The following is a 27376-nucleotide window of genomic DNA, read 5'->3' as shown; positions in this document are numbered from 1 at the left end:
CCCAGGTTCAATTTCCCAGGACCCACATAAAGCCAGATGCACAAGGCAGTGCGTGTATCTGGAGTTCATCTTCAGCAGTTAGAGTCCCTGGTGCACCCATTCTCTCTCTCTCTCTGCCTGCCTCTTTCAAATAAAAATAAAATAAACAAGAACACATTGTTTTGTTTTGTTGTTTTTCGTTTTTGGTTTTTCATGGTAGGGTCTCACTCTAGCCCAAGCTGACCTGGACCTCACTATGTACTCTCAGGGTGGCCTCAAACTCATGGCGATCCTCCTACCTCTGCCTCCCAAGTGCTGGGATTAAAGGCGTGCGCCACCATGCCTGGCAAGAACACATTGGTTTTTAAGAAAAAACATTCTTACTTAAAAAAAAAAAAAAAAGCCAGGCGTGGTGGCGCACGCCTTTAATCCCAGCACTCGGGAGGCTGAGGTAGGAGGATCCCCATGAGTTCGAGGCCACCCTGAGGCTACACAGTGAGTTCCAGGTCAGCCTGGACTACAGCGAAACTCTACCTCGTAAAACCAAAAAAAAAAAAAAAAAAAAAACAACCACAGCTATACTTATATGGAAAGAGAAGCCACAGATGATCCACTCAGAAATTTCTGTTTTTCTAAGACCCTGATAAGAAAAACACACTCAATGCATGGTGACTTCACGAAATAACTCCAGCACCATCCAAACTTCATGTTTATCCCTTTTGAATTGATCAATTCTTCTCTTTTTTTTCCCACTTGGAACTATATTTTTGCTAATACATATTGATTTCACAAAAGGCTGATTTGTAATTACTTACATTTTTACAAAAAAATAAAATAAAAGTGGCAGCATAAGCTTCTAACATCAGCACTTGGGCAGCTGAGGTAGGAGGATTACTATGAGTTTGAGGCCAACCTGGGGCTACAGAGAGTTCCAGATCAGCCTGGGCTAGAGACCCTACCTTGAAAAGCCAAAAAGAAAAAAAAAAAATCTATATGCAAAAGAGATATTCTCCAGCACTCAGAAGGCTGAGGTAGGAGGATCCCTGTGAGTTCCAGGCCAGCCCGAGGCTACAGAGTGAATTCCAGGTCAGCCTGGGCTAGAGCATGACTCTACCTCAAAAAACCAAAAAATAAAAATAAATAAATCTTGGGGGTTGGGGAGATGGCTCAGTGGTTAAAAGTGCTTGCTTACAAAGTCTGACACACAGCCCGGGTTTGATTCCCCAGTATCCAACAGAAAGCCAGATGAACAAAGTGGCACATGCGTCTGGAGTTTGTTTGCAGCAGCACGAGGCTCTGATGTGCCCATTCTCTCTCTCTCCTAGCAAATAAATAAGTAATAAGTAAGTGAATAAATGAAATATTTAATTTATTTATTTATTTGAGAGTGACAGAGAGAAAGAGGCAGATAGAGAGAGTGAGAGAATGGGCGCACCAGGGCTTCCAGCCTCTGCAAACGAACTCCAGACGCATGCGCCCCCTTGTGCATCTGGCTAACGTGGGACCTGGGGAACCGAGCCTCGAACCGGGGTCCTTAGGCTTCATAGGCAAGTGCTTAACCGCTAAGCCATCTTTCCAGCCCATAAATGAAATATTTAAAAATAAAAAGATGTGCCACTTGCTACTTAAATACTACAGAGTGACAATAGAAATTTTTTTTTTTTTTTTTTTTTTTTTTTTTTTCGAGGTAGGGTCTCACTCTGGCTCAGGCTGACCTGGAATTCACTATGTAGTCTCAGGGTGGCCTCGAACTCTCGGCAATCCTCCTACCTCTGCCTCCCGAGTGCTGGGATTAAAGGCGTGCGCCACCACGCCCGGCAGAAATTTTTTTCTTAAAAAGATATTTTAGGGATGGGAGCGATGGCTTAGCGGTTAAGCGCTTGCTTGTGAAGCCTAAGAACCCCGGTTCAAGGTTCGATTCCCCAGTACTCACATAATCCAGATGCATAAAGTGGCACATGCATTTGGAGTTTGTTTGCAGTGGCTGGAGGCCCTGGAGTGTCCATTGATATTCTCTCTCTCCCTCTTTCTCTCTCTGTCATTCTCAAATAAAAATATATTTATTTATTTATTTGAGAGAGAGAGGCAGATAGACAGAAACAGATAATAGGTGCGCCAGGGCCTCCAGCCACTGCAAACGAACTCCAGATGGATGCACCCCCTTGTGCAACTGGCTTACTTGGGTCCTGGGGAATTGAACCAGGATCCTTAGGCTTCATGGGTAAATGCCTTAACCATTAAACCATTTCACCAGCCCCAGAAAAATAGTAACTATCTTTGTTTTCCATAATTAAACCATTTATAAGAGTAGAAGCCTTCCTTCCCTCTCTCCCTCCTTCCTTATCTTTTAGAGGGAGGGAGGGAAGGAGGGAGAGAAAGAGAGAGAGAGAGAGAGAGAAATTGGTGCACCAGGGCCTCAGCCACTGCAGTCGAACTCCAGCCGCTTGCACCACCTGCTGGTCATGTGCAACCTTGCACCTGCCTCACCTCGATGCTTAGAAACCTAGGTGCAGTCAATACACTTCCGAAGTTGATCACATCTAGTGGTCTGGCCTCTGAGCCAGGTGTTGTGGGCAGCTTTCGTTGGCGCCATGTGGTGTGAGGATGTGCACCACGTGAACGGGGCACGTTGCACGTTGGGAACCACGGCTGCAGGGAAGTTGCACAACATAACTTGGGTACGCATTGCCAGAAACGCCCAGTTATAATGCATTTGGTTTGGAATTCATTTCTCTTTGTTGCACATTCAGAAACATTTATTGTTGCCAGATGTTTGTGACCTCCCCCCAGCCTATATCCAGATATGTCGCTCCCAGTGGGGTCTTGACTCATAATTTAATATTTAATTTAATTTATTCATTTGAGAGAGAGAGAAAGAGGCTGAGAGAGAGAGGAGAGAGCCTTAGCCACTAAGGCATCTCACCAAACCTTCAACTCTCTCTCAGACAGATGAGAGAGAGTTCTTGGACAAGTGCCTTAGCCACTAAGCAATCTCTCCACCTCAAAAGTATTTAAAAATATTAAAATTTAAAAAGTAGTCACAGGCCCTCATGGGGAAGTTGTTTCTATTGTTTGCTAAGTGGATATAATGTGCATGTCAAAATGTTTGTGTCTGGGGCTGGAGAGATGGCTTAACAGTTAAGGCGTATACCTGCCAAGTCTAAAGACCTATGTTCCACTCTCCAGATCCCACATAAGCCAGATGCATAGGGATAGCGCATATGCCTGGAGTTTGTTTGCAGTGGCTGAGGCCCTGATGCACCCACCCTCTCTCTCTTTTTTTTAAAAATTACTTATTTATTTATTTGAGATTGACAGACACAGAGAGAAAGACAGATAGAGGGAGAGAGAGAGAATGGGCGCGCCAGGGCCTCCAGCCTCTGCAAACGAACTCCAGACGCGTGCGCCCCCTTGTGCATCTGGCTAACGTGGGACCTGGGGAACCGAGCCTCGAACCGGGGTCAGGCAAGCGCTTAACTGCTACGCCATCTCTCCAGCCCCCCTCTCTCTTTTTCCCTCTATCTCCCTCTGTCTCAAACAAACAAACAATAAATAAAATATTTCTTTCAAAAAGACATGAAAGGGTTAGAGGAATAGCTTAGCAGTTAACATCCTTGCCTACAAGGCCAAACAACCCAAGTTCAAGTCCCCAGAACCCACATGAGCCAGATATACAAGGTGGCGCATGTATCTGGAGCTCATTTGCAGTGGCTGGAAGCCCCGGGGCACCCATTCTCTCTGTCTGTCTTTCTCTTGCTCTGACTCTCTGTCTCAAATAAATAAATAAATAAATAAATAAATAAATAAATAAAATTAAAAATCTTATTTTAAAAAAGACATGAAAGTAGGAGGTATAGGTGAGAAGAGGAAGAGGAGCAGTGGGCAGGCGAGGAGGAAGGCAAGAGAAGGTAACAGGGTGTACTTGATCAAAATACACCACGTACATGCGTGGAAACGTCACAATGAACCCATAATTATGCATAAATAACAATGCTAAGAATAACGTGAGAAAACAAATAGAGGTGGGTGTGGTGGCCACCCTGAGACTACATAGTGAATTCCAGGTCAGCCTGGGCTAGAGTGAGACCCTACCTTGAAAAACCAACAAAACAAATAGAACTGGAGAGATGGCTTAGAGGTTAAGGCATTTGCCTGCAAAGCCTAAAGACCCAGGTTCAATTCCCCAGCACCCACATAAACCAGATGCACAATGTGGTGCATGCATTTGGAGTTCAATTGCAGTGTCTGGAGACCCTGGCACACCCATTCTCTCTTTGTACCCCCCCCCTTCCGCTCTCTCATAAATATGTTTTTTTTTTTTTTCGAGGTAGAGTCTCACTCTGGCTCAGGCTGACCTGGAATTCACTAGGTAGTCTCAGGGTGGCCTCAAACTCACGGTGATTCTCCTACCTCTGCTCCCGAGTGATGGGATTAAAGGCATGTGCCACCACGCCCAGCAAATGTGTATTTTTTTAAAGAGAAGTAAAATGAAAGATTCCCTCTACAATGCTCTAAACCGCCACACAAATCTCCAGTTGTTTGACCTGAAGTGTATTTTGTTTTGTTTTTCCCTTTTTGGCATATCTTCTATGAATGATTTTTTATTCATTCACTTATTTATTTATTTTCCAAGGTAGGGTCTCACTCTAGCCCAGGCTGACCTGGAATTCACTATGTAGTCTCAGGGCGGCCTCGAACTCACGGTGATCCTCTTAACCTCTGCCTCCTGAGTGCTGGGACTAAAGGTGTGCGCCACCACACCCATCCTCGAATTTTATTTTTATATTATCTATTTGCACACAGACCTTATCAGAAAATTGGGGTTTTGCTGGCGTAATCAAGTTAAGACAAAATCATACTGGAATGGTATGGCTCATAAATCCAGTTACTCCTGCTTTTATAAACAGAAGGAAGATGGTGGTGATGGTGGATCCTGATTGTCAACACGTCTGGATTAAGAATCACCTTGGACAGAAACCTCCATTCTGCCGCTTGTCAAACCAGAAGGACTTGTAAGCACAGCTTGAATTTTGGCCCTGTTGTGCAGAGAGCCCTTAGGCACCAGCCTGCTAAGCACAAATCTCCATTCTTTCGGGGTTGACACTCTGCCCTGCATTGGGATGTGCAAATGCCTTCGAATTGCTTTGCATTTTGTTCAAAGCCTGCACCTATTACAACACAATTATCAGCCTTCCCCAATGCCACTGGCAACAGAATGGCCAACTCTTTTTTTTTTTGGGAGGGGGGGTTTCAAGGTAGGGTCTCATTCTAGCTCAGGCTAACCTGGAATTCGCTATGTAGTCTCAGGGTGGCCTCGAACTCACAGCAATCCTCCGACCTCTGCCTCCCGAGTGCTGGGATTAAAGGCATGCGCCACCACGCCCAGCAGGCCAATTCTTTCTAAGTACTCAGATGAAGATATTGAAGTGTCTGTAATCAGGGCCTCCAGCCACCGCAAACGAACTCCAAATGCATGTACCTCCTTGTGCATCTGGCTTACATGGGTCCTGGAGAATCAAACTGGGATCCTTGGGCTTTGCAGGCAAACATTTTAACAGCTAAGCCAACTCTCCAGCCCTGTAATCTTTTTTTTAAAAAATCTATTTATTTATTTGAGAGAAAGAGAGAGAAGGGTGAGGGAGGTAGATAGAGAAAGAGAGAATGGGTGCACCAGGCCTTCCAGCCACTGCAAATGAACTCCAGACACATGTGCCACCTTGTGCATCTGGCATACATGGGTCCTGGGTAATCAAACCCGGGTCCTTTGGCTTCGCAGGCAAGTGCCTTAATCACTAACCCATATCTCCAGCCCTGTAATCTTTTAAATACATTTTACTGAGTTAGCTAGTTATTTTCTTTGTGTATGTGTATGCGGGGCGGAGGGATCTCTTACTGCAGCAAATGCACACCTGGTCCATGCACTACTTTTTGTATCTGGCTTTACATGTGTGCTAAGGAATTGAACTGGGGAGAACAGAATTTGCAAGCAAGAGCCTTTAACCATTGAGCCATCTTCCCAACCCCAGATGTGTCTGTAATTTTATAGAAAGATCCAAGGATGTAGTATTCAATGTAAAGATAGCATTTTACTATAAGAGAAGCCTGGCGTACTAACACACGCCTTTAATCCCCGTTCCTGGGAGTCTGAGGATCACCTAGACTTCGAGGCCATACTGGGGTTACAGAGTGAGTTCGGGTCAGTCTGGGCTAAAATGACACCCTACCTTGAAAAAACAAAAACGAACCGGAACAAAATAAAAAGGAAACTTTAAAAAATTTAAAAAATATATTTTAGAGAGAGGCAGAGGGAGAGAGAGAATTGGTATACCAGCGCCTCAGCTACTGCACTCAAACTCCAGGCGTTTGCACCACCTAGTGGGCATGTGCAACATTGCTCTTGCCTCACCTTTGTGCATCTGATTTACATGGGATCTGGAGAGTTGAATATGGGTCCTTAGGCTTCACAAACAACTGCCAAAACCAAGCCATATCTCCAGCCAGAATTTTTTAAAATTTATTATTTTATTTATTTATTTGAGAGCAAGAAACAGAGAGAAAGAGGCAGAGGGAGAAAGGGAGAGAGAATGGGGACCAGGGTCTCCAGCCACTGCAAATGAACTCCAGACGCGTGCACCCCCTTGTGCATCTGGCTAACATGGGTCCTGGGGAATCAAGCCTTGAATCAGGGTCCTTAGGCTTCACAGGCAAGTGCTTAACTGCTAAGCCATCTCTCCAGCCTCAGTCTGAAACTTTTTTTAAAAGTTAAAAAAATAAAATAAAGAGAGCCAGGCATGGTGGTACACACCTTTAGTCTCACACTTAGGAGGCTGAGGTAGGAGGATCACTGTGAATTTGAGACCAGCCTGAGACTACATAGTGAATTCCAGATCAACCAGGACTAGAGTGAGACCCTACCTTGGCAAACAAACAGAGCTGGAGAGATCACTTAGTGATTAAGGCACTTGCCTATGAAGCCTAAGGACGCAGGTACAATTCCCCATTACCCACGTACGCCATATGCACAAAGTGGCACCTGAGTCTGGAGTTCATTTGCAATGGCTAGAGGCCTTGTTGCATCCATTCTCTCTCTCTGCCTTGCTCATAAATAAATAAATAATATGAAGAGGTTAATGAGAGGAAGAGGAATCCCGGGAGGAGACAGAGACGAAGAAAAGATGTACAAGCCAGGCGTGGTGGTGCACACCTTTAATCCCAGCACTCGGGAGGCAGAGGTAGGAGGATTGCAGTGAGTTCGAGGCCACCCTGAGACTACATAGTGAATTCCAGGTCAGCCTGGGCTAGAGCGAGACCCTACCTCAAAAACAAACAAACACACCAGACCTCCACCCAGAGGCTGCACATGTGGACAACAGGCTACCCTGCCCCACTGCACACCAAAGAAGCCCTGACCTGGGATGGTCAGACCCTACGCCCTTGGGAGAGGAGCTGAAGCCTTGCGCAAGGACACAGTTCATGTGTGTGTGTGTGGGGGGAGTGTACATACAGTCGCTGTTAGGGACTATCCTTCCTAGTTCCTGTGAGGCCTTCTGAGTTGCCCCAAATAAGGGCAGAGTCCAGCTCATCCAGCTGGGGTGAGGTCACAAGACCTGTCCTAGGGAGGCCCTTGCAGGCCAGCAGGGATCATGTGCCCACTGGGGGAGGCCCAAACCCATGAAGCCCTCAGGTTTTTTTTGTTTTTTGTTTTTCAAGGTAGGGTCTCGCTCTAGCCCAGGCTGACCTGGAATTCACTATGTAGTCTCAGGGTGTCCTCAAACTCACAGCGATCCTCCTACCTTTGCTTCCCGAGTGCTGGGATTAAAGGTGTACACCACCATACCTGGTTTTAAACTTTATTTTTAAAAAGTATTTTATTTTTATTTATTTGAAAGAGAGAAAGGGAGGGGGAGAGAGAGAATGGGCGCACCAGGGCCTCCAGCCACTGCAAATGAACTCCAGACACATGCGCCACCTTGTGCATCTGTCTAAAGTGGGTCCAAGGGAATTGAACCTGGGTCCTTTGGCTTTGAAGGCAAACGCCTTAACAGCTAAGCCATCCCTCCAGCCATAAACTCTCTTTTAATGAGAGAGAGTGAAAGACAGTATGTGTGAGAGAGAAAACTGGTGTGCCAGGGTCTCCAGCCACTGCAATTGAACTCCAGACACGTGCGCCACCTTGCGCGCATGTGCGACCTTGCATTTGCGTGGCCTCGTGTGTCTGGCTTAGGTGGGGCCCGGAGAGCTGAACTGCTAAGCCATTTTTCCAGCCCCCCCCCCCGCCATTTTTTAAAAAATAAAGCTCTTTTCTGCATGACTTTTTGTGGCATCTGATCCAATCTCTCTGTGGCCTTGGGGTTTCTGTTGTTTTGCAAACAGACTTTAATTTTAGATTGCTTCAGGTTTACAGAAAGTACAGAGATTTCCCTTATGCCCCAGAGTCCTGTTATTATCTTGCACGAGCACGGTACGCGAGTTACAAGTGGCGTCCTAATACCCGTACATTATGACCACCGCCTGCCATTTACTAGCGGGTTTGCTCAGCGGGCCACGAGTCCTGACAAAATATACAGTGTCGGGCTGGAGAGATGGCCTAGCGGTTAAGCGCTTGCCTGTGAAGCCTAAGGACCCCGGTTCGAGGCTCGGTTCCCCAGGTCCCACGTTAGCCAGATGCACAGGGGGGCACACGCGTCTGGAGTTCGTTTGCAGAGGCTGGAAGCCCTGGCGCGCCCATTCTCTCTCTCTCCCTCTATCTGTCTTTCTCTCTGTGTCTGTTGCTCTCAAATAAATAAATAAATAATAAAAAAATAAAAATTAAAAAAATAAAAAAATATATACAGTGTCACCACTCAATAGCATTTGACGTGTTTCACTGCCCCGCTGTGAAATCTGAGCCTTGATTTGTAACATCTGTGCATCAAGTGTGAACCTGCACTGTAGAGTTCTAATTTGACCCCCTGAAACACTTAGGGGTTTTGGAGTCAGCCCCTCCGTTTCTCTGCATATGGAATGACACCCTGAGCCACTGACGAGGGTCCTTGTCCACACACACAGACCTGCTGAGTCAAAATTGCTCCATGAGGGCTGGAAAGATGGCCTAGCGGTTAAGCACTTGCCTGTGAAGCCCAAGGACCCCGGTTCGAGGCTCGGTTCCCCAGGACCCACGTGAGCCAGATGCACAAGGGGGCGCACGCGTCTGGAGTTCGTTTGCAGTGGCCGGAGGCCCTGGCGCACCCATTCTTGCTTTCTCTCTCTCCCTCTCTGCCTCTTTCTCACTCTGTCTTTCGCTCTCAAATACATAAACAAACAAACAAAATTTAAAAAAAAAAAAAAAAACTTGCTCTGTGAGGTCTGGAACTCTGTGTTTCAACAAGTTCCCCAGGTGCATGTGGATGGCTGACACCCACTGTGCCCAGGACGGGGACCCCAAGGCCAGGCTCCTGTGCCCATGCCAATCTGTGCCACCAAAATAAAGGGAAGACCCGCTGGTCCGGGCAGGTTGAAACTCTTGGGGGCTGTGTCCCCCTGAAGCAGGAGTGAGCTGTGCAGCTTGCCACCCAGGCAACACGGAGCCCACATCCGTCTTCTGAGCTCCAGGCCCGCAGCCCACGGCTGCGTCACACCTATCGGGAGTCGGAGCCCAGGGCCCACGAGGGGACGCAGCAGGTTACCTAGAGCAGGACTCCAATCTCCCGGAGCCTCGGGACGACGTTTTGTAACCCAGGCTGACCTGGCATTCACAATCCTCCTGCCTCAGCTTCTCAAGCACTGAGACTACAGGTGTGTGCTACCACAGCCAGCTCCATGGTTGATGTCTTTTTTTTTTTTTTTTTTTTTTTTTTTTAGGTAGGGTCTCGCTGTAGCCCAGGCTGACCTGGAATTCACTAATGTAGTCTCAGGGTGGCCTTGAACTCATGGCAATCCTCCTACCTCTGCCTCCCGAGTGCCGGGATTAGAGGCGTGTGCCACCACGCTCAGGTGTAACGGGTGTTCTTACAAGAAGCTGAGAGGACAGAAAAAGACAGGAAGAGGGTCACGTGAGCCCCCACGCAGAGGCTGCAGTGAAACCTCAAGGAGCCAAGAGGCGCCAAGCATGGGCCTGTGATCCCAGGGAGGCTGAGGCAGGGCGGGTGGCTGCAAGTTCAAGGTGAACCTGGACTCCATACTGAGCTAAAGTCCAGCCTGGACGACAGAGACAGACACTGGCTCAAAGAAAAAGGAAAAAGCCAGGTGTGGTGGGGCATGCCTGTAACCCCCAGCACTTTTGAGGCAGAGGCAGGGGGATCAGGAGTTGTAGGTCATCCTCAGCTACACAGTGAGTCTGAGGTCAGTCTGGGTGACATGAGATGATTTTTCTCAAAAATGAAGAAGGCAGAGAGGAAGGGAAAGAAACAGAGAAAGGGAGGAAACAGAAGAGGAGGAGAGGAGGTGGGCAAGGATAACCCGGAGCCAGCCAGAGCTACCAAGAGACACGGGGAGTCTTCTCTGGAGGAAGCAGTACCCACCCACACCTTGACCCTGGACTTCTGGCCTCCGACAGTATGAGAGAATAGGCATCTGTGGTTTTAAGCCCCCCCACCCCATCTTTGTTACAGCAGCTCTAGGAAGATGCACACCAACACTGTGTGGACCCTGGTGCGGCCCAGGACCCCCCAGCCCCCTTCCCCCTGGGAAGGAAGGTCAGATCAGGCAATTCCCCACGAAGGCTTTTTAATGCCCTCCACTGTGGTCAGGCTACCTCTTCCCCTCAGGCACCTGGGAGAGTTCTGCTTCCTGCCTCAGATTGTCTGCCTGGGAGGCTGCATGGCCAGGGGCACTGGGATGTGGGTAGTAACGAGTAACTGTTGGTCCTGGGCATCGTGCTGCTGGCGGGGGCTGGCCGGGACCAGTCACTGCAGTTTCATGCCGCTGCGTCGTCGCGAGTCCTTCCTGGCAATGGGACTAAAGCTTCCAATCTCCTTGTAGATGTGCTCTGTGGAAAGTGAGTGCTTTGAAAACAAAGTGGGTCAACGGGCTGGAGAGATGGCTTAGCGGTTAAGGTGCTTGCCTGCAAAGCCAAAGGACCCAGGTTCAATTCCCCAGGACCCATGTAAGCCAGATGCACAAGGGGGCGCCATGCACTTGGAGTTAGTTCTCAGTGGCTGGAGGCCCTGGCGCGCCCATTCTCTCTCTCTCTCTGCCTCTTTCTCTGTCTGTTGCTCTCAAATAAATAAATAAATAAATAAAAATAAACAAAATAAATAAAAAATAGTGGATTAAAAAAATAGCACTATTTAAAAGAAAAAAAAAACTGAGCTGGGCATGGTGGCGCATGCCTTTAATCCCAGCACCTGGGAGACAGAGTTAGGAGGATCACCGTGAGTTTGAGGCTACCCTGAGACTCCATAGTGAATTCTAGGCCAGCCTGAACTAGAGTGAGACCCTACCTTGAGATTTTTTTTTTTTTTTTTTTTGAGGTAGGGTCTCACTCTAGTCCAGGCTGACCTGGAATTCACTCTGTAGTCTCAGGGTGGCCTTGAACTCACGGCGATCCTCCTACCTCTGCCTCCCAAGTGCTGGGATTAAAGGCGTGCGCCACCAGATTTTATATATATATATATATATGTATATATATATATATATATATGTATGTATGTATGTATGTATGTATTTTTTTTTAAAGTGGGTCAGTGCTGGAGAGATGGCTTAGCGGTTAAGGTGCTTGCCGATAAAGCCTAAGGACCCAGGTTCAATTCCCCAGTACCCACATGAGACAGATGCAGATGATGGGACATGCAGCTAGAGTTTGTTTGCAGTGGCTAGAGGCCCTGGTATACCCATTCTCTTTCTCTATCTGCCTGTCTCTCTCTAACTCAAAATAAACAACTAAAATATTTTTAAGGTGGGTCAGAGAGCCAGAAACAGAGGGGCAGACATCAGCTCAAGGAGTGAGCTCCCCAAGAGATCTATGCACACCAAGAAGGACGGGAGTCTCGAGGGACTGGTGTGCCAGCAGAGGCTGGGCAGGGACAAGCGCAGGCAGCAGAGGACCAATGGAGACTGGCGGAGGGAGGACCACCCGGCCATGGTTCTTACGCTTCCACTCATCTACGGTGAGTTTTGTGTGTTCCAAGCAGTCATCGAATGGCTCCTGGGCCTCCGTCTCCTCTTCAGGGTCCCGCAAAGGTTCGAAGAAAGGGTGGGCGAGGGCCTGCGCGGCTGTCAGGCGCTTGTCCACGTCCAGCTCCAGTATCTTGTCCAGCAGATCTACGGCTGTGGAGACACAGCCGTGACCCTCGTTCCCTGCCGCCGGGGAAAGCAGGTCCCTGGGAGGCGTCTGGGAAGCAGGCTTGGGACTCACCCTGGGGGCTGGCACGCGGGAAGAGCTGAGTGAAGTCCTTCTTGGGGCTCTGCGGCAGGGACTGGATGTAGGATTTGGCCTGGAAGACAGAAAAGGCGTGGAGTCCCTCAGGCTCAAGCCTCGGGAGAGAGAACGTGGCTTGAAAGAGTCCAAGATGGGATGAGCGACAGAGCCCGCGCCAGGACAGAGGGAACCCTGGAAAGTCACAGGTGACTCCTGCCATGCTCAAAGCCCCAAGCAGGACTGGAGAGATAGCTTAGTGGTTAAGGCATTTGCCTGCGAAGCCAAAGGACCGAGGTTCGATTCCCCAGAACCTACGTAAGCCAGATGCACAAGGTGGCGGATGCATGTGGAGTTCATTTACAGTGGCTGGAGACCCTAGTGAATCCATTCTCTCTCTCATATATATATATATATATATATATATATATATATAAATTTATTTGAGAGGGACAAACAGAAAAAGAGGCAGAGAGAGAGAGAGAAAATGGGCACACGAGGGCCTCCAGCCACTGTAAACGAACTCCAGATGCATCCGCTACCTTGTGCATCTGGCTTACGTGGTTCCTGGGGAATCGAGCCTCGAACCGGGGTCCTTAGGTTTCACAGGCAAGCGCTTAACCACTAAGCCATCTCTGCAGCCCCCGCCCCGCCCTTTTATAAAGCCCCAGTGTGCCTGGCCCCAGGTCAGCCAAGCACGTCCAGTGAAGGGCGGCATCACTCACCGCCTTGTCGTTAAGCTTCTGCACAAACTCAGCACCTGGCACCCCGGTCACCTTGAGGATCTGCGTCAACTGGTCCAGGTCTTAGCAGCCAGTTAAGGCGCAGCTTTCCTCTGTGGGACACAGTGAGCTCGCGTCCTGCTGTCCGCCACCACCCGGTCCCAGAGCCACCTAACCCCGGCCCGTTCCCGGGAGAGGAGGCACGGGTCTCCAGAGCGCTTCCCAGCAAGGTGCCCAACCAGGTGCCGCTCCTGCCCAGCCACCGTACTTTTTCTTTTTTTCCTAGTCCTCGGTGACACTGGGACCTGGTGTGATGGTGACTCTCAGTGTCAATTACAGAATGTAGAAACACCACGGAAACCAATCTCTGGGCTTGTCTACAAGGGAGTTAACTGAGGTGGGAAGACCTGCCCGGAACGTGGACAGTGTCACTCTGTGGGCTGGGATCCTTGGACGGCATACAAAGGAGAAATAAGGCCCGGCGTGGTGGCGCACACCTTCAATCCTAGCACTTTTTAGTTTGAACCCCCACATGCACACAGAGGAGGAATCCAGTTGAGCGCTGGCATTCATCCTCCACTCCTGGGCTGACTGCAGACACAATGTGTCCAGCTGCTGCAAAGTCCTGCTGCTTTGCCCTGCCCAGCCAGCCAGAAACCCAAATAAACCATTTTTCCTTTTCAAAAAAAAAAGAAAAAAATTATTTTTTTGTTTTTTCGAGGTAGGGTCACACTCTAGCTCAGGCTGACCTGGAATTCACTCTGTAGTCTCAAGGTAGCCTCGAACTCACAGCAATCCCCCTACCTCTGCCTCCCGAGGGCTGGGTGTAAAGGCATGTGCCACTATGCCCAGCTTAAATAAAATAAAAATTTTAAAACTTAAAAATTAAAAGACCCAGTGGGTATGGTGGCACATGCACATTCCAGCACTCTATTACTGGGATTAAAGGCATGCGCCACCAAGCCCGGCTTTTAAATTTTTTTTAAGTTAATTTTTAAATATTTTAAAATTTTTGTTTATTTTTATTTATTTATTTGAAAGTGACAGGCAGAGAGAGAAAGAAGCAGATAGATACAGAGAGAATGGGCGCGCCAGGGTCTCCAGCCACTGCAAACTCCAGATGTGTGTGCCACCTTGTGCGTCTGGCTAACGTGGGTCCTGGGGAATCAAGCCTTGAACTGGGGTCCTTAGGCTTCACAGGCAAGCGCTTAGCCGCTAAGCCATCTCTCCAGCCCTCAATTTTTTTTTATTAACAACTTCCATGATTATAAAACAATATCCCATGGTAATGCCCTCCCTCCCCCGACTGTGCCTTTTTTCCTTAAGTTGCTCTGTTTGTTTGTTTTGAGGCAGGGTCTTGCTCTAACTCAGGCTTTCACTACGTACTCCCAGGCTGGCCTCAAACTCAACAGTTGATCCTCCTACCTCTGCCTCCCGAGTGCTGGGATCAAAGGTGTGCACTTCCACACCCGGCTTAAAAAGTTACCTTTTTTAGGTATTTTATTATAGCAACGAGAAAAGTAGTTAATGTTTTTCATCTCCTCACCAAACATCTGTGCAGTACACAGTGGCGCCCTCTAATGGCAGTGGGATCAGAAAGGATGCAGGTTTCCATTATTCTGAATTTTTGTCTTTTTAAAATTACTCTACAGGGCTGGGGAGATAGCTGAGTAGCTAAAGTGTTTGCCTTGAACGTATGAGGATCCGAGTTCAATCCCCAGCAACCACATTAAAAAAAAGGGGCTGCATGTAAGCCAGATGCACAACATGGCGCATGCATCTGGAGTTCGTTTGCAATAGCTGGAGGCCCTGGCGAGCCCATTCTCTCTCTGTGTCTCTCTCTGTCAAATAAATAAATAAAATATTTTTTAAATAAAAAAAGGGGGCTGGAGAGATGGTTTAGCAGTTAAGGTGTTCGCCTACAAAGCCAAAGGATCCTGGTTCGATTCCCCAGGACCCATATAAACCAGGTGCACAAGGGGACACAAGAATTTGGAGTTTATTTGCAGTGGCTGGAGGCCCTGGCACACCCATACTCTCTCTCTCTCAAATAAATAAACAATATTTTTTTAAAAAAGGTGGAGCCAGGCGTGGTGGCACACGCCTTTAATCCCAGCACTCGGGAGGCAGAGGTAGGAGGATCGCTGAGAGTTCGAGGCCACCCTGAGAATACATAGTGAATTCCAGGTCAGCCTAAGCTAGAGTGAGACCCTACCTTACCAAACCAAAAATAAGCTGGCTGGGAGATGGCTTGGCAGTTAAGGCATTTGCCTGCAAAGCCTAAGGACCCAGGTTCAATTTTCCAGGACCCACGTTAACCAGATGCACAAGGGGGCACACAAGATTGGAGTTCATCTGCAGTGGCTGGAAGCCCTGGAGTGCCCATTCTCTTTCTCTCTGCCTCTTCCTCTGTCTCTCTGTCAAGTAAATACATAAATAAAACATTTAAAAATAAAATTAAAATTAAATTTAAAAGCTGTGTGTGATGGTTCATGCTTATAATCCCAGTACTGGGGGAGAGGGGGCAGAGCCCAACTGCTGAGCTCCAGGTCAGGGGCAAACACTGTCTCAAAGGAGGTGGGCAGTGTCCCTGGGGATGACACTTGAGGCTGTCCCCTGGCCTACACACACACACACACACGCACACACACACGCACAATTCTACCTAGAGCATGTATTTCTCTTGCACCAAGAACCTAAGTTACTTAAATAAAGCGTGCGCGGAGGAAACAGGTCCCCAGATGGGCGGCATCTGCTTGCAGCCAAGGATACAGTCCTTCCCCTTGAACAGGGTCTTCCCCGTCAGCATCTCGGCCATGATGCAGCCAACTGACCAGATGTCCACTGCAAAGGGAGGGAGGAAGGGACATCACCTGGGCCCTCTGGCCCGAAGCTCCAGAGCCGGCCGCCTGCTCCCTCCCCAGCAGCCAGGGCGGACCTGTCTGGTTGTAATGCATCCAGCTGAGGATGACCTCGGGGGCGCGGTACCAGCGCGTCACCACGTAGCCCGTCATCTCGGCATCCGTGTGCCGCGCCAGCCCAAAATCCAGGATCTACGGCTCAAGGGGCACAGGGAGAAGAAGGAGCTGGCTGAGGGAGGGATGCCATGGACGGCAGAGGCCCCACCCCGCCCCGACCGCTCCCACAGCCCAGGGTGCCGCCTGCGGTGACCCAGTCACCTTCAGCTCACAGTCCTCGTTCACAGCCAGGTTGCCCGGCTTCAGGTCCTGCGAAGGAGGGGACAGACGGGAGCCCCAGGCTGAGGCAGAACCAAGCAGCTCGCCTGGTACTGCCACCACCCACGGCCGTGACCACTTCCCACTGGGCCTCCCCATGTGGAAAATGAGGGTCTGGACTCTGCATGCTCCAGGGCCACATTCAGTCCTACAATATCCCTGTCTTGTCTTGGGAGCCTGAAGTTCGGGGCTCACTTGGCAACGACTCCCCACAGGGTTGCCCAGAGTGTGACCGTTAGTGCACACAGGCCTGCATGGGACCACGCCGGGTCTGCAAAACCCATGTCCCGTGTTCTTCAGAACTGTCACTCCCGCCACCACCCCCGGCGCCTTGGCCACCAGGGGGCTCAGCTTTCTCTCCCCATCACAGTCCCGGTCCCCCCTCCCCCCCCACCCCCCACCCCCGGGACTGACAAGACACACTCACCCTGTGGACGATGCCGGCTGAGTGGATGTACTGAAAAGGAGAGAAGGGTGAATCCAGCGGCCAGCTTTCACTCAGGCATCTGACCTCCTACTCCACATCACCCCCACAATCTGGGTGGCCACGTGGCTCCCGGGGAACTGTCCAGCCCGGCCTCACCCACCTTTAGACCTTTCAGCATCTGATACACCAGGTACTGGACCTTATCCTCGCTGAACTCCATCCCCATGAGCTTCTGCAGGTCCGTCTGCATGAAGGGCATCACCAGATAGCTGGAAAGCACGCGGCTCCTTAGCACAGGCCCACGTGTGAGCCCAAAACAGGGGGAGGGGGGGCCACGAGAGGTGGCTCCGTGGTTAAGGCGCTGGCCAGCAAAGCCAAAGGACCCGGGTTGTGGGTTCCCCAGTTCCCGAGTAAAGCCAGATGCACAAGGTCTGGAGTTCGTTTGCAGTGGGCTGGAGGTCCTGGTGTTCTTGCTCGCTCACTCTCTCTCCCTCTCCCTCATAAATGAATAAATAAAATATTTAGGGAAAAAAAAAAACATACCGGAGGAACCCTAACAGGTGCCTTAGAGATGCCACTGCGCCTGGCCAACAAACACTTAAAAAAAATAAAAACCAAACTAAATGAAACAGGGCCTAGGGACTTGGCACAGTTGGTAGAGGGCCTGCCCAGCACGTATGAAGCCCTGAGTTTCATCCCCAGCACCACTTAAACTGAGTGTGATGGCATATCTGTAACCCTAGCACTCAGGAGGTAGGGGCAGGAGGATTAGAAGTTCAAGATCAGGCTGGAGAGATGGTTTAGTGGTTAAGGCACTTGCCTACGAAGCCTAAGGACCCATGTTCCACTCTCCAGATCCCATGTAAGCCAGACGCACAAAAACAAAGCTAGCACAAGGTCACACATGCCCACTAGAGGGCGCAAGCATTTGGGGTTCGACTGCAGTGGCTGAGGCCCTGGGCCACCAATTCTCTCTGGGTGTGTCTCTCTCTTGTTCTCTCCCTGGCTACATAGTAAGTCTGAGGCCAGTCTGGGCTACAAACAAAACTAAACTAAACAAAGAAAGCATAGAGAGCTAACCTCATGCAGCCCAGGGCTCCTGGCTCCCAGCCTCCTCACCAAGGCAGCCTAGGTTTGATTCCTCAAGTACCCACATAAAGCCAGATGCACAAAGTGGCACATGTGTCTGGAGTTTGTTTGCAGCAGCTAGAAGCCCTGGTGTGCCCATTCTCCCTCCCTCCTTCCCTGCCCCCTGCAAATAAATCAATAAATAAATTTAGAATAACTTGTAAGTTATAAAAGGAACATTTTTTGAGACCTTGTCTTGTAGCCCAGGCTGGCTTAGAACTGAGAACATCGCTAAGAATGCTCTCGAAGTTCTGATTCTCCCGCTTCCAGCATCACAGAGCTGGGATTACAGGCATGCACCTATACTGGTTTATGTGGCGGATGGAACCCACGGCCCCGTGCATGCCAGGCACGCACACTGCCATCCGAGCTTCATCCCGATGCAAGCACCACTTTGTACATCTGGCTTTTTACGGGCACCGGGGAATCGAACCCTGGGTCGTTAGGCTTTGCAAGCTAGTGCCTTAACTGCTGAGCCATCTCTCCAGCCCTCGTCTGAACAACTTCTCCAGGTAGAGTTCCTCAGTGAACTTTGCCACTTTGGGTCAGATTCAGTCCCAGAGGATTCCCTGCTCCCCACAGGATGGGACAGATACAGGCTTGCATGGCCGCACCCAGCTGTTTTCACGAGTGCCAGGAGATCAAGCTCATGTGCCCAGGCCTTCATGTGGGCACAGAGCTCACCCTTACTTGCTGTGCCATCTCCTCAGCCCTCAAGTGATTTCTTGAGACAAGATCTCCCAAACCTTATGCTTGCTGATCTAGCTCAACAAGCCAGCCAACAAGCCACAGGGATCCTCCTACCTTCCCACTGCTGGCATTACAAACACAGTCATCAGGTCGAGCTTTTATTTATTTAAAGTCTTTTTTTTTTTTTTTTTTTTTTTTGAGGTAGGGTCTCACTCTAGCTCAGGCTGACCTAGAATTCACTCTGTAGTCTCAGGGTGGCCTTGAGACTCATGGTGATCCTCCTACCTCTGCCTCAGAGTGCTGGGATTAAAGGCGTGTGCCACCATGCTCAGCATAAGCTTTTATATTTTTTTACTTTTTTTTTTTTTTTTTGGTTTTTTGAGGTAGGGTCTCACTGTGGCCCAGGCTGACCTGGAATTCACTATGTAGTCTCAGGGTGACCTCTAACTCACGGTCATCCTTCTACCTCTGCCTCCCAAGTGCTGGGATTAAAGGTGTGTGCCACCACACCCCGCTTATTTTTTCACTTTTGAGAGAGAATGGGCGTACCAGGGCCTTTCAGCTGCTGTGAACGAATGCCAGATGCGTGCGCCCCCCTGTGCACATGCGCAACATTGCATGCTTGCATCACTATGTGTCTGGCTAAATGGGTCCTGGAGGTTCGAACATCCATTCTTAGGCTTTGCAGGCAAGCTCCTTAACCACTAAGCCGTCTCTCTAGCCCCAGGCTGAGCTTTTTTTTGTGGGTGCTTGTGGCTAAACTCAGGTCCTCACATTGTGCAGCAAGCACTTTACTCACTAAGCCTTTCCCCCTTATTGTTTTTGGGGTTTTTAAAATGCATTTTATTTTTATTTATTTATTAACAGAAAGAGGGAGAGAGAAAATGGGCGCCCAAGGGCCTCCAGCCACTGCAAACAAACTCCAGATGCGTGTGCCACCTTGTACATATGTCTTACATGGGTCCTGGGGAATCAAGCCTGGGTCCTTTGACTTTGCAGGCAAGTGCCTTAACTGCTAAGCCATCTCTCCAGCCCCCTGCCATCTTCTTATTTTTTTATTTATTTATGAGAGAGAGAGAGAGAGAGAGAGAGAGAGAGAGGGGAAGAGGAAGAAGCAGATATATATATATATAGAATAGACTTGCCAGGGCCTTCAGCCATTGCAAATGACTCCAGACGCTTGCACCACCTTGTGCACCTGGCTTTAGGTGGGTCCTGGGGATTCGAACCTGGATTCTTTGGCTTCGCAGGCAAGTGCCTTAACTGCTAAGCCAACTGTCCAGCTCCATTTTCCCTTTTAAGCATTGTTGCTTCTGCCTCCTCACAAGACTTCTAGAAACAAGTGCTTCTCATTCACTTTCTCCACTGCCTTCATTCTGTCCCGGCCACAGGGTTTCTGCGTCTGACCTATTGTCAGGTTCAAGGTCATCAGTGCCCTCCACAACACACTTGGGCTCCCTTTCTTCCTGTTTGTCTGGTCCCTAACTCTGACACTCGCTGAAAATTCTCTGCCACCCTCCTCTCCAGCTCGCAGCTTCAGCTACCATTTCTGAGTCATGATTTCCACCCTCCTCTGCAAAAGTCTGTGTGTATTGGCCACTGCTGGTTTCCCAGCTCTGTACAAGTGAAGGGTTCAAAGTGGCGTCCATTGTCTTTCCCTCAAGGTCTGTTCTTCCTTCTTGTATTCCTGGGAATCTCCCCACCTGGCCACTGCACTCAGCCACTGCGTCACAGTGGGTCTGTCCCCAGCACTGGCCCTCGGGCTATCCTTACCCTCTTCCCCAATAGTGTTCTCTGCTCCTCTCTCACCACTGGCTGGGGTACATCCCCCACATCTGATCCAAAGACAGTATTGTCACCCTGCTTAAAACCTCCATGGGGCTGGAGAGATGGATTAGTGGTTAAGGCGCTTGCCTGCAAAGTCTAAAGACCCAGGCTCCACTCCCAAGTTCCCACGTAAGCCAGATGCACAAGGTGACGCATGAGCAAGGTTGCACATGCTCACAAGGTGGCTTGCACACCTGGAGGTCGATTATAGGGGATGAAGCCCTGGAGGACCAATTCTCTCCCATTTAAAAAAAAAAAAAAAAAAAAAAAAGAGAAAAAGTCAGTCTGTTGGACTTGCCTCAAAAACAATTTTTTTTTCCAGGCCTGGTGGCACATGTCTTTAATCCCAGTATTTGGGAGGCTGAGGTAGGAGGATCATGAGTTTGAGGCCACCCGGAGACTACTACTGGGTTAGCCTGGGGTAGGGCTAGAGAGAGACCCTCCCTATATTTATTTATAATTTTGTTTTGTTTTTCGAGGTAGGGTCTCACTCTGGCCCAGGCTGACCTGGGGGGAAAAATAGTGGATGGCATTCCTGAGAACGACGTCCAACGTTGTCCTCTTAACCTTCTGGCCTCCACATTCACACATACACTGAGCACGCATATACACGCTTAACCAGAGCACCTGCTGGCCTCCATCTGAACTGCTCACCATCACCAGCCCTATCCATTCTCACAGACATGCACCAGCCAAACCTGACACTTTACAACTATATCATAACAGTACATTATATCAGAGTGGCCTTGAACTCACGGCGATCCTCCTACCTCTGCCTCCCGAGTGCTGAGATTAAAGGCGTGCGCCACCACGCCTGGTTATTTATAATTTTTTTAAAACCCTCCATGGCCTCCAGTGGGCTTGGGAGGAAGCTTAACTGAGAGAGTGCTTGCTTAGCATACACAAGGACCCAGGTTCAGTCTCCAGTACCACATGACAGCACACACCTGCAATCCTAGCACTCAAGAGACAGAAGCAGCAAGATCGCAAATTGAAGGTCATCCTAGGCAACACCTGAGTTTGAGCCAGCCTGGGCTACATGACAGCCTGTCTCAGAAACGCCGTGCGGGGAGCTGAGCAGAGTTCCGTCACTAAAGCACTTGCCTCCCAATCATGAGGGCCCGCGTTTCACTCCTAGAACCCACGTGAGAATGCTGGGCGCGGGCTTGTAAGTCCAACGCTGGGAGGCAGTGGACTCCTGGGGCTTGCTGGCGGCCGATATAGCCTACTAGCTCCAGGCCATCAAGAGACCCTGTCTCAAAAAAAAAAAATAAATAAAATAAAAAAGTGAGGCTGGGGTTGGCACATACCTTGAGTCCAGACGCTCAGAAGGCTGAGGTAGGAGGATCGCTGTGAATTCAAGGCCATCCTGAGCCTACACAGTGAATTCTAGGTCAGTCTGAACTAGAGCGAGAGACCCTACCTCAAAAAAAGAAAAGAAAAGAAAAACTTCCCCCAGACACAAAATGGCCTGGATATCCATGACCTCACAGTGCCTGACACTACCTACAGAAGACCTTCATAATAAGAGGAAAAGGTCATAACATCAAAATAAAAGAGAGACTGATTGAGATGGGGAGGGGATATGATAGAGAGTGGAGTTTCAAAGGGGAAAGCAGGGGGAGGGAGGGTATTATCATGGGATATTTTTTATAATCATGGAAGTTATTAATAAAAAAAAGTGGGGCTGGAGAGATGGCTTAGCAGCAGTTTAGGCACTTGCCTGCAAAGCCAAAGGATCCAGGTTCCCATGCAAAGCCAGGTGCACAAGGTTGCGCACGCGTCTGGAGTTTGTTTGCAGGGTTACAGCCCTGGCGTGCACATTCTCCTTCTGCCTTTCTCTCCCAGATAACATATATATATAGTTTTCCTTTTATTTTTTTCTAAGTAAGGTTTCACACTAGCTCAGGCTGACCTAGCATTCACTATGTAGACTTCAGGGTGGCCTCAACTCACAGCAATTCTCCTTCCTCTGTCTCCCAAGTGCTGGGATTAAAGGTGTGTGCCACCATACGTGGCCGAAGGGGGAAAAAATAGTGGATGGCATTCCTGAGAATGACATCCAACGTTGTCCTTTTAACCTTCTGGCCTCCACATTCACACATACACTGAGCACATACACGTGTTAAACAGAGAAACCAAAACTCTCTCTGACCAGGAAGCTGGCCATGTACGGAACTGAAGCCGGACTTGACGCTTAACCAAGGCACCTGCTGGCCTCCACCTGAACCGCTCACCATCACCCGCCCTGTCCATTCTCAGACGTGCACCAGCCAAACCAGACACTTTACAACTATATCATAACAGTACATTATATCATATCCTGGTTCCTTTTCTTCTTCTTTCTTTTAGAGAGAGAGAGCAGATGGGGGAGGGGGATAGGTGCGCCAGGACGTCTAGTCCACTGCATGTGCCACCTGTGCATCTGGCCTACGTGGCTACTGAGGATTTGAACCTAGGTCCTCAGGCTTAGCTGGCAAGCTTGTTAACCTCTAAGCCATCTCTCCAGCCCATCCTGGCTCTTTATATCCCATTAACACCCCCAGAGTAGCCAGAGTAGACAGAGTCACTGGACCCTCACTTCACGCTAGGAAAAGGCTTGAGGTACCCCAAGGTCCAGAGCCACATCCAGGCCCTTCCCTCCAGGAACGGGGAGGGGCGCAGACAGACACCTATAGGCTCCCACCTGAACCCTCTTCCCTCTCCATGGAAACCTCACCTCGACAGCCCAGAGACGAAGGGACTGGCAGACAGGGAGGCCCCCCATGCCAGAAGAGAGAAGCCACCCTTCCCACCGTGTTTCCGAGCAGCCGGTGTGGCCTGCCGACACCCAGACCCCCAGCGCGGCCCCACTCACAAGTCATGGAAGTTGCGCAGGGAGGTGGCGGGGGTGAAGACATCCAGGAGCCCAATGACCTGTGGGAAGGGTCAGCAGTGAGGCTGGACGGCCACTGCCACTCCTCCCCAGCACTCAGCACCAGTCACCACTGCAGGAGAAGCAGTAAGAGGAGCAAGGGGAAGGCTGCAGGGACGGCCTGGCGGTTACTTTGCCGGCGATGCCTAAGGACCACGTTCCACTCTCCAGACCCCATGTCAGCCGCACGCACAAAGGCGAGGCAAGCGCAGGATGGCACAAGCCTCTGGAGTTCGATTGCACTGGCTGAGGCCCACCAATTCGCTCTCTCTCTCTGTTTCTGTCTGTCTAAAATAAATAAAATAAAAGAGGGACAAGGAGCCAGGCGTGCTGGCACATGCCTTTAATCCCAGCACTCGGGAGGCAGAGGTAGGAGGATCGCCGTGAGTTCGAGGCTAACCGGAGACTACATAGTGAATTCCAGGTCAGCCTTGGCCAGAGTGAGACCCTACTTTGGAAAATTAAAAAAAAAAAAAAAAAAAGAGAGGGATAAGGGAAGGGTACAATTGGAGGGACCTGCTGGAGAAGCATGTGGGGCACCCACAGCACCCAAATCTGGGGTGCAGGGCCACGAGGGTCAAAGGGGAAGAAGGAGAGAAGCGCAGAGCGTCCTCCAGCCAGCAGGCTCTCTGCCCTGGATCCCCAGCCACATCTGTCATGGCCGCCGCTCACATGCGGGCCCAGAGGAAGCTCACCCCAAGCTGGAGCTCCAGGAGGGCGTGGGTAAAGGGCGCTGGGGCTCAGAGCTGCGTGCAGCACTTTAAAATCACGATTTGAAATGCTTGCCCTTTTCCCATCTAGGTATTCTGGGAGCACAGCCTTGCTGTAGTGCCCAGAGTTGAGTCACTGTTTTTCTTTTTTGTTGTTGTTTCTGTTTTGTTTCTAGCAGTTGCTATCAGGGGATGGTCTAATGGTCACACGCTCAGGCCTGGTCCCTGGCTGCCTTGATTCCAATCCCAGCTCTGTCACTGATTAACTGAATAATCTTGGAGTCATTCAGTGCCTCGGTTTCCCCACTTGTGCCACGGGGGGGGGGTGGTGCTAAGATTTATCTCATGGGTTACTTAGAGGACTCCTGCAAAGCTCAGCTCAGCTCAGCGTGGTGGCGCACGCCTTTAATCCCAGCACTCGGGAGGCAGAGGTAGGAGGATTGCCATGAGTTCAAGGCCACCCTGAGACTACATAGTAAATTCCAGGTCAGCCTGAGCTACAATGAGACCCTACCTTGAAAAGACAAAAACAAACAAACAAACAAAAAAGTGCAAAGCTCTTAGCCCAGCGCCTAGCACGTGGTTAAGTGCTCAGCCAACATCTATGGCTGTTATCAGGGGAACAACCATAGCCCAGGAGCTCTCAGACACAGATCAAGCGATCAAATTCCTCCGTGTCTACTTCCTCATAACAGTGCGAGCCACTGCATCACCGCACATGCTCATTCTGATTAAAAACAAAACAAAACAATTTATTGCGCCCTTCTGGGAAACCGGGCAGGTTCCCGGCACCTTCTCAGTGGACTGACCAGGTGAGGCGCCAGGACTGATGATGCAACAAGAAGGGTTCCTCCTCGGGGGAGCCCTGCGCTCTAGGGCCAAGCCCCTCCGATACCACCGGGGCCACGCCACCACCACCGCCGCCGCCACCACCACCGTGCCCAGGGCAGCCCGGTGCCAGCCTACGTTCTCGTGACGCATGCGCTTCAGCAGCAAGAGCTCCCGGTAGGCGCGCTTGGCGAAGATCTCCGACTGGAAGGGCCGGCTCAGCTTCTTGATGGCCACCTTCTCCCCTGACCGCTTGTCGATGGCCGAGCTGCAGGGTCACCCACACGTGAGCCCGAGGCCGCCGTCCAGGCACCTACTCCACATGGCCACCCCTCAACCCAGAGCTTGGGGGGGGCTTGGCCCGCAAGCCAAACTGGGAGGAGCTGCCCTGACACCTGGATCGTGGGAGCCAGGCAAAATGGAGGGGACAGACCCAGAGAGACGGGGTGCAATCACGCCGATGACCACGGGGTGCCCGGCAAGCCCGGGCGCGGCGCGCTCCTGGAGGTTTGGGCAAGTTCCTTGCCCACATCCCTGGGCCTCGACTGCAAGCCTATGGGATTTGTCCCATAACTCTGCGGTCCCTTTTAAAAAGTTACAGCCTTGGAGAACCTGATCTGAATTCAGTCGCCCCCACCCCCCACCCAGGGGCCCCCACCGCCACCCAATGGGCACAGGGATCTGGGGTGGCCCTAGCTGGAGGCTCCTCCGCTTCCAGGTCCAGCCTGCCGGGGTCCCACACCCCCTCCCCAGCCCCAACCCCCAGCGCCCGGGCCTCACCACACCGAGCCATAGGCTCCGCTGCCGACGTGCGTCGGGGACAGGTAGGTCCTGGGCAGCTCCCAGACCGTCTTGTTGACGTCCTGCTTGTAGAAACCCCTCTTCCAGATCAGGCTCATCCCGGGCTCCGGTGTGGGCAGCCCCGGCGCCGCGGCTGCGGTGGTGGCCCGCGGGGGGCCCCCCGGGTTTCCCGCGCGCTCCTCCCCCCCGGGGGCGGCGCACCTGCCTGCCTCGCCCTGGTGTCCCCGCCCCGGTGTCCTGTCCCCGCCCAGGCCTGTGCAGACGAGGGACCCCAGACTCCGCCCAGCCCCACGGGGAGGCCCCGACCCAAACACCTGAGGCAGGTAGGTGCTGGAGGCCTTGCAGGACAGGGGTTCTCCTAGCTCCCTCCAGCCCAGGGCTCTGTAGGAAGACCCTGGAGTTTGGGCAAAGAAACCTCCAAAATTCTCTCTGCTCATGCAAGCAACCCTCACTGAACTCAGCGGGTCACATTGAGGGAAAAAAATTATATATATATATCTCCAAGATTTAATTCTCCATGCGAAGTAAACCTATCCAACTCATTAGCATACAAATTTACTTTAAAAAAAAAGGTAAAATTCGAAGACAGCCTGAAACTACAGACTGAATGACAAGTCAGACTGGGCTAGAGTGAGACCCTACCTCAAAAGCAAACAAAATAGAGGTAAAGTTATATGTATAACAAAGAATTGTTTTAAAATCAATTTCTTTGGTTAAAAAAAGGAGGGGCTGGAAAGATGGCTTAGCGGTTAAGACACTTGCCTGTGAAGCCTAAGGACCCAGGTTCGACTCCCCAGAACGCATGTCAGCCAGCTGCACAACGTGACAGATGAGCTAAGGTCAGGAATGCACACAAGGTTGTGCACACATTTGGGGTTCAGTTGCAATGGCTGAGGCCCTGGCGCCCCAATTCTCTCTCTCTCTGTCTCTCACAAAAATAAAAATAAAAAAATTAACAAAAAAACAGGGACTGGAGAGATGGCTTAGCAGTTAAGGGACTTGCCTGCAAAGCCAAAGGATCCAGGTTCAATTCCCCAGGACCCATGTAAGCCAAATGCATAAGGTGGCACATGTGTCTGGAATTCATTTGCAGTGCCTGAAAGCCCTGGCACTCCCATTCTCTCTCTCTTTCTCTTTCTCAAATAAATAAAATATATATTTTTTGAGGTAGGGTCTCACTCTAGCTCAGGCTGACCTGGAATTCACTATGTAGTCTCAGGGTGGTCTCGAACTCACAACAATCCCCCTACCTCTGCCTCCTGAGTGCTGGGTTTAAAGGCGTGCGCCACTATGCCCAGCTTAAATAAAATAAAATTTTTTAAACTTAAAAAAATAAAAGACCCAGTGGATATGCTGGCACATGCACATTCCAGCACTCTAGAGGCTTGAGTTCAAGGGACTACATAGTGAATTCCAGTACACCCTAGACCAGACCGAGACAAACAAAAGAGCTGGTCGTGTGGCACACGCCTTTAATCCTAGCACTCAGGAGGCAGAGGTAGGAGAATCTCTGTGAGTTCAAGGCCACCCTGAAACTAACAGTGAATTCCAGGTCAGCCTGGACTAAAGTGAAACCCTACCTCAAAAAAAAAAAAAAAAAAAAAAAAGAAAGAAAGAAAGAAAGGAAGAAAGAAAGAAAGAAAGGCTGGAGAGCTGGCTTAGTGGTTCAGGCACCAGCAAAGCCTAAGAACCCAGGTTCATAATTCCCCAGTACCCATGTAAGCCAGATATGCAAGGTGGCACATGCATCTGCAGTTTGTTTGCAATGGCAAGATGCCAT

General features: G+C 50.2%; 1 protein-coding gene across 1 annotated transcript; it reads right to left on the bottom strand.

The window, feature by feature from the left end:
• Positions 1–10669: 10669 nt before the first annotated feature.
• Positions 10670–25751, bottom strand: Mapk13 (mitogen-activated protein kinase 13). The gene is made up of 12 exons (XM_045156590.1): positions 25576–25751; positions 24934–25063; positions 23201–23259; positions 16859–16967; positions 16699–16728; positions 16215–16262; positions 15974–16088; positions 15808–15879; positions 13039–13118; positions 12314–12392; positions 12049–12225; positions 10670–10945 (listed from the first exon to the last, which is right to left on the bottom strand). The coding sequence occupies exons 1-12, from the start codon at positions 25692–25694 to the stop codon at positions 10863–10865; spliced, it is 1101 nt and encodes a 366-aa protein (XP_045012525.1). The 5' UTR covers positions 25695–25751; the 3' UTR covers positions 10670–10862.
• Positions 25752–27376: the final 1625 nt, after the last annotated feature.

The sequence above is a fragment of the Jaculus jaculus genome, chromosome 8 (genome assembly GCF_020740685.1).
Source record: "Jaculus jaculus isolate mJacJac1 chromosome 8, mJacJac1.mat.Y.cur, whole genome shotgun sequence".
In the NCBI taxonomy this organism is placed as follows: Eukaryota; Metazoa; Chordata; class Mammalia; order Rodentia; family Dipodidae; genus Jaculus; species Jaculus jaculus.
This window is presented reverse-complemented; position numbering and strand designations above follow the sequence as displayed.